The sequence below is a fragment of the Somniosus microcephalus genome, unplaced genomic scaffold (assembly GCF_052327205.1).
Source record: "Somniosus microcephalus isolate GS21.2 unplaced genomic scaffold, FLI_Smic_1.0 unresolved_chr9, whole genome shotgun sequence".
Classification (NCBI taxonomy): Eukaryota; Metazoa; Chordata; class Chondrichthyes; order Squaliformes; family Somniosidae; genus Somniosus; species Somniosus microcephalus.
Genome location: NW_028225187.1, coordinates 42,421,455 through 42,438,318, shown reverse-complemented (window position 1 = coordinate 42,438,318; position 16,864 = coordinate 42,421,455). Strand labels below are relative to the sequence as shown.

Below are 16,864 nucleotides of genomic sequence, written 5' to 3'. Positions count from 1 at the left end.
GGGATCAGTGGGCATGGGTGTACTGTCTGGTAACATTAACTACTCGAAGATCTTTACGTCAATGAAAAGTTCAAATAGAGAGTTCCGCAAAATGCTTGAATTGAGGAACTGCCGACACAGGGTTCAGCATGCAGCTGTTTTTTTCTAATATGCATATTTGATCATATTCGACATTTCATTGACATTTTAAATACATGAAATAGCAATTCACAGGATGCAAACTGGATGATGTGCTCTAGCAGCTTAAACAAAATCACACAGATGTTTCTCATGATCTGAACAATCTTATCGTACATTCTAAAAGCCTATTAAAGGATGAAAGGAGAAGGTATGTGAGGCTGTTATAAACATAAGTCAAAGACACATTGGCCCTGAATTTCCGATCGGAGGGTTCATGCGTGCGGATGTCTCCGATCAGGATAAATCTACGCATTAACCTGTTGGCTCTGTAGGTGCCGAGGATTGCGATCCTGGGCCTCTCCACTACGAAATGCAAGGAGGACCATGTATTCCAGGGATTCATGTGGTTCAGAGGCTTGCCCTGTTCAAAGTGCAGAGGCTTGTCCTGGATCGGCAATTTGGCAGACGGAAGGTAGTTAGACTCCCAAGGGGGCCGGATATTTATTATCAATGCTCTTTGTGGTGTATGTAACCTGTTCCACCTTAAGAGAACTACCTTAAGAGATGTACTACTTTCTCTTGGCTGCTGTATACTGTAATACCGGTGGTGACCACACAGGTATATAAACGTTGTGTAGGGATTTGCTGGGCAGTTCAGCCCTGACCTCCAAATAGTAAAGACCTGTTAAAAGTTATTCTTGTGGTCTGTGTCCAGTGATTTATAATAAGCATAACTGGGACACACAGACTTAACAGTGGCGATGAGTCCGATCTTACCCTGCAGCAGTTTTACATCCAAGGCAGCTTCGTCCTCAGAATGGGCGTCGAGAAGAAGCATCCGCCCTCATCATCCTGCTGAGCACCATCGCACGGGAGGCATCGAGAACCCGGGTTAAAAAGAAAAATTCTGATCACGAAGCCCTCCATCAGTGACAGGCAGTGATCATCCCTTCTACCACGGTGGTGGGTAAGCCGATCAGCGACACGAGCAGAACATCGGCCACGTTGACTGGAGTGGGGGAGGGAAAATGGAGGAAAAAGGGTGGAGAACTCGACCACAGCCGGTGAAAAGGGCCGGGCTGCAATCGAGGCCAAGAGGCACAGCGACTGTGGCAGCTTAAGGCACGAGAGCCGCGGAGAACTCAAACGCAGCCGGTGTAAAGGACCGGGCTGCATGCGGGGCTGAGAGGCGCAACAGCAGGGGAAGCGTGAATGCCCACGGGAACCGCGGGGGAGTAAAAGCAGCGTCGGGGAATTGAGAACCGCTGGGGAGGCGAGAACGGCAGCAGCACGACAATCGCCATTGCAGCCAGCGGGGGAAGAAGGCAAACGCGGGAATCCACCATTGTAGTCGGCGGGGGAAGAAGACGAGCGCGGGAAAGACAGCCAAGCGCGGGAAGCCGCCATTTTAGTAGGCGGGGGAAGAAGACAAGCGCGGGAAGCCACCATTTTGAGAAAAAGAAAAATTTAAAAGCTTGCAAGGATGCCTAAACATGGGAACATTAATACCTTTGATAGCGATATCGAAGATTGGACCACGTTTGTAGAACGCATGGAAGTATATTGTAAAGCAAATAAGGTACCAGATGATGAGAAAGCACTAACCTTATTAAGCTCAATGGGTGCGAAGACATACGGGCTATTGAAGCACCTTCTATCACCAGATAAACCAGCGGATCAGACTTTTGCGAATATTGTTACTGTCCTGAAAAATCATTTAAACCCCACGCCGCTGATGATAGCGGAACGATTTAAATTTTACAGAAGAACGCAGCTGAAAGACGAAAGCAACGCTGAATTTTTAATTGAACTGCATAAGCTATCAAAGTACTGTCAGTTTGGAACAGGACTAGCAGATGCGCTGAAGGATAAATTTGTGTGTGGATTGTTAAAAGAAGGAACACAAAAGCGACTGCTTGAGGAGAATGATCTTACGCTTGATAAAGCTGTCACTATTGCAGCATCGCACGAAGCCGCAGCGAGAGGCACTGCAGAAATGCAGCTATGGTCACCGGAACTCAGCACCAATCAAATGGTCTTGGGTAGAGTAAAATGTTATCGTTGTGGAAAGACAACGCACGATCAGAACCAGTGCTGGTTCAAAAATCAGGAATGCAGAAAATGTGGCAGGCATGGTCACATAGCTAAAGCATGCCGGTCAGGAAAGAAGACCAGCAACAAAAAGTCACCGCAGGAAAAGTACAGAAAGGTACACAAGGTGACAGAGAACAGTTCGAACGAACAGAAGTCAAATTCAGACTCCAGCAGTAATGAACTGGGTAGTCTAAGAGTACACAATGTTGGTAATGACGCAGACCTACAAACAATCTGGGTCACACTTCAGATAGCAGGAGTCCAAGTGAAGATGGAATTGGACACTGGATCGGCATTGACGGTCATGAATAAGCAAGATTACAAAAGGTTATTCCCACATATTCCCCTACGGGATAAGGAGATTGTATTGAAAACATACACGGGGCAAAGAGTATACCCCATTTGGAAGATAGAGGTAAAGGTGGTCCTCAAGGGCAAAGGAAGCTGAGGAATGGACTTATATGTGCTACCTGAGGGAGGTCCACCACTACTGGGACGGGAGTGGATTAGGAAAATAAATATGGACTGGCATTCCTTAAAAGCACTAATGGTAGATTCCGGTAAAAAAGATGTCAAACCTAAACGATTGTCCAGAATATTGGTCGATGCTAAAGAGGTGTTCCAACAGGGACTGGGAACACTGAGAGGAATTAAGGCAAACATCAAGGTTGAAGAACATGTAAACCCGAAATTTTTCAAAGCCAGACCGGTACCTTGTGCGATACGACCTGCTGTGGAAGCTGAGCTGGAAGGGCTAGAACATTCAGGAGTACTGTCTAAGGTAGACTGGAGTGAGTGGGCCACGCCCATTGTTCCCGTCATGAAGTGTTCATCGAGCAACAAGCCAGGGGAACCGGGGAAGGTTCGCATCTGTGGAGATTTCAAGATCACTGTTAATCCGGTGCTTCACACGGTGCAGTATCCGTTTCCGCGGATTGAGGATATCGTCGCTTCATTGTCTGGCGGGAAACACTTCACCAAGATAGACCTGGCGCAGGCGTACTTACAGATGGAAGTTGAGGAAGAGTCACGCCAGTATCTCATGATCAACACGCAAAGAGGCTTGCACCGGTATAATGGACTGGTTTTTGGAGTGGCATCGGCTCCAGCAATTTGGCAGAGGGCCATGGAGCAGGTATTACAGGGAATTCCAGGCACACAATGTTACCTGGACGATATTCTGATTACAGGAGATGATGACGAGGAAAACCTTGCAAATTTGGAACTGGTGCTCACCAGATTGAAAGAAAATGGACTTCGAGTTAATCGCCAGAAATGTGAGTTCTTTCAGAAGTGGATCTCGTACTGTGGTCATGTCATTGACCAGGAGGGGCTTCATAATTCTCCTGACAAGATCGAAGCTGCTTTGAAGGCTCCCGCTCCGGATAATGTATCCCAGTTGAGGTCGTTCCTAGGGTTGATTAACTATTACCATAAGTTTCTGCCAAATTTATCCACGGTGCTGCACCCGCTGAATGCTCTTTTGCAGAAGGGAGTACCATGGAAGTGGAGCGAGGACTGTAAGAGGGCCTTTCTCAAATGCAAGGCATTGATCACCTCAGAGGAAGTGTTGGCTCACTTCAACCCAACGCTGCCTATTCGTTTGGCTTGTGATGCTTCTCCATATGGTATTGGGGCAGTACTCTCACACAAGTTGCCAAATGGCCTGGAGAGGCCAGTTGCGTTCGCATCCAGATCATTGACCTCCGCTGAGCGCAACTATGCTCAGATAGATAGGGAGGCTCTCAGCCTTGTGTGGGGAGTAAAGAAGTTTAATCATTACCTGCAGGGCCAAAAATTTACGCTTCTGACAGACCACCAGCCGTTGGGATCCATTTTTAACCCTAAGAAGGGTGTTTCGGTGATGACAGCATAGAGACTCCAGAGATGGTCCCTTTCCTAGGGGCACATCAATATCAGATCGAATTCAAAGGTACAAAGCAGCATGGTAATGCTGATGGGCTGTCGCGCCTGCCACTACCTACAGAGGAGAAGGCACCGATGGTTGACTCTGCCCTGTTGAGTTATTTCACTCAACCTTCATCGAATGTTTACCAGTCACCAATGCAAGTATTGAAAGAGAAACCAGGAATGACCCGACACTGTCCCGGGCCTACGAAGTGACAGTGAAGGGATGGCCAGCACATGGTGATCCACAGTTACCGGCATTCTCAGCAAGACGAGAACAGCTGTCCGTCTGTCAAGGAACATTGATGTATGGAACAAGGGTGATTATTCCGCCTAAGTTAAGAGAGAGAGTTCTAAAGGAACTGCATGAAGGTCATCTGGGGGGAGTCAAGATGATAAGCCTTGCAAGGGCTTATGTGTGGTGGCCGGGTATCGAACAACAGATAGAGGATCTGACGAAAAGCTGCTCAGGGTGCCAAAAAGTGCAAAATGCACCTGCGATTGCACCGCTGCATCCATGGGAATGGCCTTCAACCCCATGGCAATGGTTACATATTGACTTTGCTGGTCCATTCATGGACTCCTTGTTTTTAATTGCGGTGGACGCACATTCTAAATGGCCAGAAGTGATTAAGATGACTACCACTACCTCGGAAAAGACGATCGTGGTGCTAAGAACGATATTTGCCTGAAATGGATTGCCAGAACAAATATGATCAGACAACGGACCGCAGTTCGTGTCAGAAGAATTCCAGAAATTCATGAAGAAGAATGGGGTGAAACATTATACCTCTGCCCCATATCATCCGGCTACAAACGGGTTGGCTGAGAGATTTGTACAAACGTTCAAAAAAGCAATAAAGGCCATGAGCGAAGATCAGATTCCACTACAACACAAGGTGGACAAATTCCTACTGGCATATCGAAACGCCACTCATGCAGTGACAAACCAAAGTCCTGCCATGATGTTCTATAACAGGAGGTTGCGGTCCATGTTGGACTTGTTAAAACCAAATGTGCGGAGGGAAGTTGAAAACAAACAGTTCCAGCATATAAATAACAAGACCACTCGGAGTTTCGAAATAGGACAACCAGTGTTAGCCCGGGACTATAAATACGAGAAATGGCAATCTGGAACAATTCGGGCCAGACAAGGACCCCTGATGTACACGGTAGATATTGGTGAAAATGTAATACGGCGTCATGCTGACCAACTGGTAGAATCGAGAACAAGTGTCGAACCCAGGGTTACGGCAGAGACAACCGTGGAAGAAGTTAGTGAACCTGAAGCATCTACCTCAGAAGTGAATGTACCTGAGGATGATGTCCAATCCATAAGAGGTCAACTAGATGAGTCACCCCAGCAACGAGAAACAGAGACCCCTGAAAGGCGTTATCCAACTCGAATCAGGAGGCCTCCTCAGAGACTGAATCTTTGAACTGTTTTGCATGAAGTTGTATATATATATATGTCTATATGTTATTATGTTATGTTAAATGGTGATATAACTGTTAAGCTAAAAAGAGAGGATTGTGGTGTATGTAACCTGTTCCACCTTAAGAGAACTACCTTAAGCGATGTACTACATTCTCTTGGATGCTGTATACTGTAATACCGGTGGTGACCACACTGGTATATAAACGTTGTGTAGGGATTTGCTGGGCAGTTCAGCCCTGACCTCTGAATAGTAAAGACCTGTTAAAAGTTATTCTTGTGCTCTGTGTCCAGTGATTTATAATAAGCATAACTGGGACACACAGACTTAACACTCTTCATCTCTAATATCTGCTAGTTCTCATTACATTTATATACCTAAAACTTTAACTCTGTTTCTTTCTTTCTTTCTTTCTTTCTTTCTTTCTTACTTTCTTTCCTTCTCTCTCTTGACAAATGTTTGAGCAGGTTGGGCCTATACACGTTGGAGTTAAGAAGAATGAGAGGTGATCTTATTGAAACATATAAGATTCTGAGGGGGATTGACAGGTTGGATGCTGAGAGGATGTTTCCTCTAATGGGGGTATCTAGAACTAGGGGGCATAGTTTCAGAATAAGTGGTCGCCCATTTAAGATGGAGATGAGGAGGAATTTATTCTCAGAGGGTCGTGAATCTTTGGAATTCTCTACCCCAGGGAGCTGTGGAAGCGGAGTCATTGAATATATTCAAGGCGGAGATTGACAGACATTTGAACTACAGGGGAGCCAAGGGGTATGGGGAGAGAGCGGTGAAGTGTTGTTGAGGGCAAGATTGGATCAGCCATGATCTTATTAAATGGCGGAGCCGGCTCGAGGGGCCAATTGGCCGACTTCTGCTCCTATTTCTTATTTTCTTATGTTTTTATGATCTTTCTTTCTTTCTTTCCTTCCGTCTGATTTTTTCTTTCTTTCTTTCTTTCTTTCTTTCCTTCCTTCTTTCTAATAGTCTAGACCAAAATGTATTAACATTTATATCCACTACGCAACACAAAGTGACATTTCAAAATGTTTTTCTCGGTGTATACGTTCTGTTTAATTGTGTAGTAATATAATTATGCTTGTTATGTTTGATAATTTAGAGTCAATTTGAATTTTGTACCTTACCTGTACTGAATTATAAAGGTACACATATATCTAGGGTAGAAAGTCTGATGGCAATTTCGGAAGTGATAACATGCGAGCTCTGGGAGCTGTTGGTTAATGCGACAGGTCCACAGGCTATTGATGGGCAAAACTTTTCATTGATCCATTTTTTTCTCTTTCAGTTCATTTCCAGACGTTGTTCGGACAGAAAATAATATGTAAGTATGCGACATTAAAATGAATAGTCAATTCATTAATATAGCCATCAGTTAGCTGAAATTAATATTTGATAGTTGGGATTTCATTTAACTCCAGGGCGCATTGATCTTTGCAGGAATTATTGTGCAACTTTCCGCAATTGTTTCTTAAATTCTGATATTCCAAAAAAAATTGCACTTACTTGAAAGGCAATTACGGCTTGTACGCATTTTGTAAAATGTTACTTATTATCACTGTCCATCACTATTATTATGGTCTAGATATTTGTCTTGGGCGGGGCGCAAAATGGGCAGCATGGGATCGGCCGCCCGTTATACGCAGCACCTGATGTTCAGTAATTGGGTGGATCAATTTGTTGGCGACCATTTTGGGATGTCAAAGTCACCGGCACTGATTGTAGCGCCCCATAAATGTTAGCACCCCCCCCGCCAGAAATTCATTAGTAGTGTCCCAAGCAGAATGTGGAGAGTGACTGGAAGTGCCCCACCTCCTTCTTGGGGCACCATAACTGAAGATCGGGGGGCTACGTGCAACAGCGCCACATGCGTTGGAGCATACCGCTGCCTCATTGCAGGATTCCTCCCCTGATTAATAGGGTGGAACCTAGTGCCGCAGGCATCGGGGCCCTGCTAGACCACCGGGGAGCGGGGTGCAGTAAAAACAGCCTGGTCTGCCCCTGTGGGTGCTAACGGGAGGCGCTAATCCACCTAATTTACCAGTTTTTAAAAAGACTGCAGTTGCATTTTCTTGTTATGTTGTTTGAAACATCATGTCACTGTTACAGTAATTAAAAAATTGCTCATTAATTCCAATGATCTAGAAAGCGGAGAGCTCGCTATCTCCTGAAACTTTTATCATTTCTGTTCGAGGGGCATACACTGGTAAAGGACAGGTTGAACTTAGCTTATTACAATAATAATATCGATGTTAATTGATTGAAGCTTTTCGGTGTTTAAACTCTTTTGACTGCGCTTTCCTCAGATGATTTACCGAAGCCAATCTTCTCTGTGAATCCACCATATGAAGTCATTGTATACGGAGAGAAAATAACTATGACTTGTCGCTGTCAGTGTCCCCTCACAATGAACTGTTATTACCAAAGGCAAGGTTTATTCACGGAACATGTTGCTGCTAAAGGACAATGTTATACCTCATTTGATTTCACCGCAGATCATGGCTTTGATGACATTTACACATGTGAATGTCTACACTCGGAGAATGGACAATGGAGATCTTCACAACCGAGCAACCCTGTTCAGTTAATTATTCGAGGTATGTTAACAGAACCTATTCTCCCAATGGGATTAGAACAATTTGTGCTTACTCAGCAATGAAACGATCCAGTGGAACAGAAGGACACTTGGGCTGCAGTTACATTGGATCTTGGGTGTTCGATTTCAAACCCAACCACTTTACATGGTGTGAGTGGATTTCTTAATGGTTCCCGTCACAACAAAGGGTTGTCCGGCGACAATAACTCCGTTTGTAATTCACACACGATTTTTTTTTCTATTAACAAGTTTAGTACATGCACTATTAACATCATTTTATATAACTTTTCTACAAGGTTATATTATTTCACAGTAGAACCTTAGAATGATTACAGCACAGAAGGAGGTCATTCGGCCCGTCGAGCCCCTGTCGGCTCTCTGAAAGAGCATTTCATCTATTCCCACTCACCCCGCCCTTTCCCCGTAGCCCTGCCATCTTTTTTCCTTCAGTTACTTATCCAATTCCATTTTGAAAGCCACGTCATTTTGAAAGCCATTTTGAGTCTGCTTCCTCCACCCTTTCAGGCAGTGCTTTTCAGATCTTAACCAGCCGTGGCGTAAAAAAAAGCTTTCCCTCATTTCGCCTCCGGTTCCTCTGCCAATCACCTTAATTCTGGTTCTCGAGCATTCCACCAATGGGAACAGTTTCTCTCTATCTACTCTGTCTGGACCCCTCGTGATTTTGAACACCACTATCAAATCTCCTCTCAAACTTCCCTTCTCTATGGAGAACAACCCCAGCTTCTCCAGTCTATCCACGTAATTGAAATCCCTCATCCTTTGAACTATTGTTGTAAATTTTTCCTGCGCCCTCTCTAATATCTTCACATCCTTCCCAAAGTGCGGGGCCCAGATGTGGACACAATACTCGAATTGAGGCCGTAACTGTGTTTTTTAATGGTTCATCATAATTTGTTTACTTTTGTACTCTTATGCCTCTCCTGATAAATCTCAGGATTCGTAAGCCTTTTTAAATGCTTTCTCAACCTGATAATCTACATCCTAGGGTACATAAGGAAGTGGCCCTAGGAATAATAGATGCATTGCAGATCATCTTCCAACATTCGATGGAATCTGGAATAGTAGCCATGGATTGGAGGGTAGCTAATGTTACCCCATTATTCAGAAAAGATGGTAGAGAGAAAATGGGGAATTACCTGACATCGGTAGTAGGGAAAATGCTGGAGTCCATTATAAAAGATGTAATAGCAGAGCACTTGGAAAACAGTGACAGGATCCGACAAAGTCAACATGGATTTACAAAAGGTAAATCGTGCTAGACTAATCTACTGGAATGTTTTGAGGGTGTAACTGGTAATATAAATAAGGGAGAACCAGTGGATGTCGTGTATTTGGGCTTTCAGAAGGCTTTCGATAAGGTCCCGCATAAGAGATTAGCTTGTAAGTTAAGGCACATGGGATTGGGGGCAAGGTATTGACTTGGATAGAGAACTGGTTGCCCGACAGATAGCAAAGAGTTGGAACAAACGGGTCTTTTTCCAAGTGGCAGGCAGTGACGAGTGGGCTACCGCAGGGATCGGTCCCAGGGCTCCTGCTATTCACAATATATATTAATGATCTAGACGAGGGAACTAGATGTAATATCTCCAAATTTGCAGATGACACAGAGCTGGGTGGGCGTGTGTGCTGTGAGGAGGATACAGAGAAACTCCAGTATGATTTGGACAGGTTGGGTGATTGGGCAAAAGCATGGCAGATGCAATATAACGTGGATAAATGTGAGGTTATCCACTTTGGTGGCAAAAACAGGAAGGCAGATTCTTATCTGAATGGCAATAGATTGGGAGAAGGGGAAGTTCGACGAGGCCTGGGTGTCCTTGTGCACCAGTCGCTGAAGGTAAGCATGCAGGTGCAGCAGGTGGTTAAGAAGGCAAATGATATGTTGGCCTTTGTAGCGAGAGGGTTTGAGTACAGGAACAAGGATATCTTGCTGCAACTGTTCAGGGCCTTCGTGAGACCGCACCTTGAGTATTGTATGCCGTTTTGGTCGCCTTATCTGAGGAAGGATGTTCTTGCCATGGAAGGAGTTTAGCTGATACCTGGGATGGCAGGAATGACGTATGAGGAGAGATTGGGACAATTGAGCTTGTACTCGCTGGAGTTTAGAAGCATGAGAGGGGATCTCATTGAAACTTATAAAATTCCAGCAGGACTAGACAGACTAGATGCAGGAAGGATGTTCCCGATGGCGGGGGAGTCCAGAACCAGGGGTCACAGTCTAAGAATAAGGGGTAGGCCATTTAGGACAGAAATGAGGAGGAATTTCTTCACCCAGAGAGTGGTGAACCTGTGGAATTCTCTACCACAGAAGGCAGTAGAGGTCAATTCATTAAATATATTCAAGAAGGAGTTGGATATATTTCTTAAGGCTAAAGGGATCAAGGGATATGGGAAGAAAGCAGGGACAGGGTACTGAATTTGGATGATCAGCCATGATCTCATTGAATGGAGGAGCAGGCTCGAGGGGCTGAATGGCCTACTCCTGCTCCTATCTTCTATGTTTCTATGTTTCTGACCTGCCTCCTTCAATGATGAATGCACATAGACCCCCGGGTCTCTCTGTTCCTGAGCCCTCTTTAGAACTGTACCCTTTAATTTAAATTGCCTCTCCTTGTTATTCACACCAAAATGTATCAGTTCACAATTTGCTGCGTTAAATTTCATCTGCCACGTGACCGTCCATTCCACCAGCCTGTCTTTGTCCTCTTGAAGTTTATCACTATCCTCCTCACTGTTCACTATATATCCAAGTTTTGTGTCATCTGCAAATTTTGAAATTGCGCCCTGTACACAAGTCCTAGTCATCAATACAAATCAAGAAAAGCTGTGGTCCTTGCAGCAATAACCTCGTGAACAGCAATATATACCTCCCTCCATCCCGCAGACAACTGTTCACCACAACTCTCTGTTTCCTTTCACTTAGCCAACTTCGTGTCCATGCTGCCACTGTCCCTTATATTCCATGGGCTTCAACTTTGTTGGCAAGCCTCTTATTTGTCACTTTAACCAGCGCCTTTTGTAAGTCCATGTCCACTACATCCACCGCATTGCCCAAATCAACCCTCTCTGTTACCTCATCAAAATCACAATCAAATTAGTTAGGCACGATTTGCCTTTAACAAATCCATGCTGGCTTGCCTTAGTTAACCCACACTTGTCCAAATGACTGTTAATTTTGTCCCTGATGATCGTTTCTAAAAGTTTCCCCACCACCGAGTTTAAACTTACTGGCCTGTAGTTGCTGGATTTATCCTTACATTTTAATTTGATTTTTTAATTCTCCAGTCCTCTGGCACAACCCCCGGAGCTAAGGAGGATTGGAAGATTGTGGCCAGTGCCTCCTCAATTTCCACCTTTACTTCCCTCAGCACCCTAGGCTACATCCCATCTGGTCCTCGTGCCTTATCTACTTTAAGCACAGCCAGCCATTCTAGTGCCACCTTCTTATCAATTTTTAGCACATCCAGTACCTCAACTACCTCCGCTTTCACTATGACAAGAGTAAATTCAAGATGATATGCAATTAATAAGACTTACTTCCCAGGCCCGGAATGGCACCTTTTGGCTCTCGCAGCTGCTGGTGTGGCTGTGGGCTTACGGCTGCACAAGAAATGCTTATCTAACTAACAGATCAAAAATGTCCCATTCTTATAATTTTCGGCTAGCTGGATCTACCTCTGTCACAACATAAATGCGCAGAACCCACATTTTTAATTTGTAACCCAGTTTACAATCTATTTAGCCTTTGCCACTTTGCTAGAATCTTTGTTTTTAGTACAGTAATTGCACAGCTTATGGGACGTGACAATGAGTTGCCCCAAGTTGGCCACATATCTGTTTTACGCTTAATATTATTTTTACCTGGGAGAAAAGGGTAATCGTATTTTGAGAGGCTGATATGCAATTTCAAACCGTCTACTGGATACCACGAGCACCACTGTGCATGTTGGTTATTTAGAACCTGTTTAAATTTTACTATGCTTGCAAAAAAATGAATACCAGCAACAAATGCAATTCACTGTGTGATTTTTAACCAGGCAGTATCGTTTAGGAAACGCTGGAGATTATAGGGTGTAGGAATGCTAATATCAATGCTCTGATTACTGAGAGTGTTTGCACTGTCGGTATCAGGGAACATAAATGAGAGCCTGAAGTATTAAAAGTATACAGGCATCTGTTCTTAAACAGTCTTCTGTTTTTCAGTGTTATGATTATTTATCACTTTATTTTTTTCTACATTAAATTAAAAATCAATCTAAACATGGAGTATAATTTCCTCAGAGTGTAACATAGTTCACAAGCAGAGAGTTGTCAGCAGTTCCGAGAGTAAGCGTGCACTCAAATAGGTTTCTCTCTTTTTCTCAAAATTTAACACACATGCTTCCTTTTTTATACACTGTTCATTGTATCAAATTAGAAGTGGTCTGGCCTTATTTGGTAGCCTCCAGTCAATGCATTTTCCTTCAGCCGATTCATACCCACACAAGTTGACATTTCTCATACATCAACATTCAGTAGTTACTGATCTTTGCACTGTACTTCAGACGTCTTGCATGCATACAACTTTACAATTCTCGTACATCAACATCCCATTGATTAGTTTGCAATGCCAGAAATTCGGGTCGGAGGCTTCCCGCAGGTGCAAGCCCCCGACCTGCACTCACCTAGCGCGCCGGCCATTGTGCTGTGGGCCCGCGTGGGATTGCAATCCTGGGCCTCCTACAGCTGCCGGCGCGCAGTCCTTGCTTATCCCAGGGGCACAGTTAGTTCGAAGCGTCCTCTGGGATCACATGGGCCATGGAGAGCCAATCGTAGCAGGGAATCTGTATTCTTAAATTTGACAGGAAGACCTGTCAAATCTATGAATAGAGATCGGACACAAAACCTAACTAAAATTTCAAATAAATATTTAAAAAACATCACATTTTTAAAATAACTATAAATTACATAAAATAACTATATTAAACAATAATTTAAATATTAGAAAAAAGTAATTGCAGTTTTTAACGGGGCTAAAAATAAACTTACCTTTCGTTAAAGTATTTAGAAATTATAAACCTGTGGAAAAATGTTTTAATTTTACTTAATTCACCACATAACCTTGTTAAAAGCAGGCCTTGTGACTGCTTGTTATAAGCGTAGCTGCTGGAGACTTACCCTCCCGAGAAACCTGGAAAAAAACGGAATTTCCAGGCATACGCACTGCCTCTCTGGCGCATGCGTTTGACCTCTGAACTCCTTCCTTCAAGGGAATGGAAGTTCTGGTTCCGGTGCATGCACAAAACCGGCACTTTCGTTGGACCTACGCGTGAGTACCCAGCGCATACTCACCTGTGGGCACCCGAATTTCTGGCCCAATGTTAGGTGATTGGATGTTTATATTATGGCAATACAATAAACATCAATCTTGAACACTGGCTGTTGCTAAGTGAAATCTCCCTCTCGCTCTCTCTCTCATTCTCTCTCCAATGATGCCAACAACATTTATTTGCTGTGTACTGAATGAACTATACATGAAAACCTTTCAGAAGCCGATTAATCCGAGTTCCAACAGAATCAGATAAATGGAACGTCGGCCTGGGAATGGGAGGTCATTTAAAGCGTTGAGCCAAAAGAAGGTCGGGTTTTGCAGATTGAATGGAGATGTTCAGTAAGCGGCTACCCAAAGGTCATTATTGAAAGCAGAAAAAAACAGACTGAATCAAATACCTTGCATAATAGAAAAAATCAGCACATTCTGGTTCACCCTGTGTCCCATCTGTCCTTTTCTTGAAGTAGTAATAAAAAGTGAAGTATGCATTGGAATGAAGGCGACAGATTTTGTTCCATTTTCACAAAAGTGGCCTCATATGTTATTGAGTAGACTTTTGACACACAATTTCATGCGGTATTTTTCATACAGGTGAACTGCCGCAGCCGACTTTCTACATGGAACCAGATTCCGGTGCAGTTTCAAACGGGGAAAATGTTGGCATTTCCTGCAAAGGTGACATTCGTTCCAGAGGGGGTACATTTCTCTTGTACAAAGATCAGAAACAAAATCCTGTACAGTCTCGTACTGTGACTGGTGATGAGCGGAATGTGACCTTCAACATAAATACCCGAAGCAAAGGCTCTGAGGGAAATTACAGTTGTCGATATCAAACAAAGGTCGCAGGACATTTGAGGCATTCGCCATTCAGTAAAGATGTCCCGATTACGGAGACAGGTAGGGACCAACACATTTCAAAACGAGGTTGTGTGTTCTTGTATCTCAATGTCTGTCTCCTTCGCTCATATCTTGTTAATATAGGTGACCAATACCTTTTAAATCGAACTGAGATATACATATTTCGCTGCAAAAGTTAACTGGGGATCGTTTTTTTATCTGCTGGCTTAAGGTTCCCATTTGTTATGCATAGTCTGCAGAAGCTGAACCGCACCCCCCCCCCCGCCTGTTATCCAAAAATAATGGTCACAAATTAAAAGCTGGAAGCGTTATTTAACGCTCTTTCTTTATAAGCGTTGAAACGCCAGAGAGCTCCCGAATTTAACATCCATTCGCTGAGAAATTCCCCAGGGCAGAGATCTGAAAGCGGCGGAATCGGATATGCCGCCCGTCTAAATCAGCAGTCGAATTTCTTGCCCATTTTAACTTGGGCAATGCTCCATTTAATGCATGGTCTGGTGGGCGTGGAAGGCTAACTCGGAGTATATGAGTCGTCTCCACCCAAGTAAGGAGGTCAGAAATTGAATGACATTGACAAGTTAAAGAAGGCGCAATGCAAATTCACAGTGATGCTGCCTGGTATGATGAGATAGAGATATGAAAAATTCCTTCAAATAGACAGGCTAGTTTTATTGGCCCAGATATTCCGATTCCTACGGGTGGGTATGCGCTGTGTACCTGCAGGAGTAAGACCTGCTTTTACCAGGATAAGAGTTCAAAAAAGAAAAAAACATTTCACTGAGTTATCATTTTAAAATACTTTTAAAAAAAGATAAGTTTATTTGTAGCCCCATAAAGAACTTGGATTATTTTTCTCAATAAATTAATTTTTGTTTAAAATACTTAATTTATTGTAATTACAAGTCATTTTAAAAATGTGTTTTTAAAAAATATATATTTAAAGTTTTGCCATGATTTTTCATTGATCTCCATTCATATATTTGACAGGTCTTCCTGTCAAACGTATGAATGGAGATTCCCTTCTGTGATTGGCTCCCCAAGGCCCACAAAATCCCAGGGACACTGCGATTGGAAAATGCGGGCCATTATAAAAATTACAATTACAATGGCCCAGAAATTCGGGTCGGGGGCTTCCCGCGGGTGCAAGTCCCCGACCTGCACTTACCTAGCGTGCCAGCCGACTGATACCGCCAACGTGGGATTCCGATCCTGGGCCTCCTCCAACTGCCAGCGTGCAGTGCTCGCGTATCCCAGGGGCGGAGTTAGTTCGATGCGTCCCCTGGGATCATGTGGGCCATGGAGACCCAATGGTAGCAGGGAATGCTTCATTCATAAGTTCGACAGGAAGTGCTGTCAAACCTATAAATACTATAAGCACCAAAACATCACTAAAACTTCAAATATTTTGTTTTTAAATCACACTTTTAAAATAACAATAAATTGCATCAAATAACTGTGCTGTCTCTCTGTGGCAATTTATGTTAGTTTTCCAGTTAATTCAGGGGTTTGCGTAAGTTGGGTCGATTCCCATTGTGTGCTGCCACCTAGTGGCTATTTGGTACCTAGCAACTGCAGTAAAAGTGCAGTAAAGTGCTGTAAAGCACAGTAAGTGCAGTAAAGTAAACTACAGACCTACAGCGGCACATGCTCTGGGAAGTTGTATTGTTCCCATGCCTGAGTCTTGGATATTATTTGCCTGTAAGTACTTGAGAATGTTATAGATGATTAGTGTATACTGCATGTTGCAGAAAATGTTTAGTTTGTAACTTTTCACTGTAAGCAAACTTACACAGCTAGCCGTGAAGTGCTCGCTCTCTGTCTAGCTGGTTAACTTGTAGCTGTATTTTTAATGCACTATGTACAGGGCTAATTTAAAGAGAATGCCTTCCAGTTTGCTAAATGTGTATTCACAGTAAACTGTGTTTCCACGTGTTTGGTAATTTACATGCCAAATGTACTGTGTTGCTCAGGCGTACCTAAATTTGTGTATGCATATCAGTTATGCACTTGTATACTAATGTGTGCTTCCATTTCTGTGTTGTATTTCAGTTTTACAATAAGAATCTTTCAGTAAAGCTTTACAAGAAAAGTCAAGCCTTGTGATTTTTATGGGAAGATATCAAGTTGTTAGCTATCTGTCTAGCTCTGCATAGGAACGTGCTGCGAGGGCAGAAAAATAACTGTTTTAAACAATAATTTAATTTAAGAAAAAATTAATTACATTTTCTAACGGGGCTAAAAATAAACTTAGCTTTCTTTAAAGTATTTAAAAATAATAAAACTGTTGAAAAAATATTTTAATTGTAATTAATTCAGCACTTACCTTGTTAAAATCAGGCCTTGCATCTGCTTTTAAAAGTTTAATTTCTGGAGACTTACCCTCCCGGAGAAACCTGCAAAAAAAAATGTAAGTTCGATGCGCACGCGCTGCCTCTCCGGCGCACGCATTCCACCTGTGAACCCCTTCCTTCAAGGGAACAGAAGTTCCGTTTTCTCGTGCTTGCG

The 16,864-nt window shown here is 43.4% G+C and overlaps 1 protein-coding gene across 1 annotated transcript in view; it reads left to right on the top strand.

Moving 5' to 3' along the window:
- The first annotated feature begins 315 nt into the window (after positions 1-315).
- The window catches only part of LOC147085123 (low affinity immunoglobulin gamma Fc region receptor II-like), a 31,637-nt gene continuing 15,088 nt past the window's right edge, over positions 316-16,864 (top strand). The window contains exons 1-4 of the mRNA XM_085979766.1: positions 316-328; positions 7,880-8,170; positions 11,951-11,964; positions 14,107-14,398. Of these exons, the coding sequence (XP_085835892.1) occupies positions 316-328; positions 7,880-8,170; positions 11,951-11,964; positions 14,107-14,398 (610 nt within the window). The remainder of the gene's footprint in view (positions 329-7,879; positions 8,171-11,950; positions 11,965-14,106; positions 14,399-16,864) is intronic.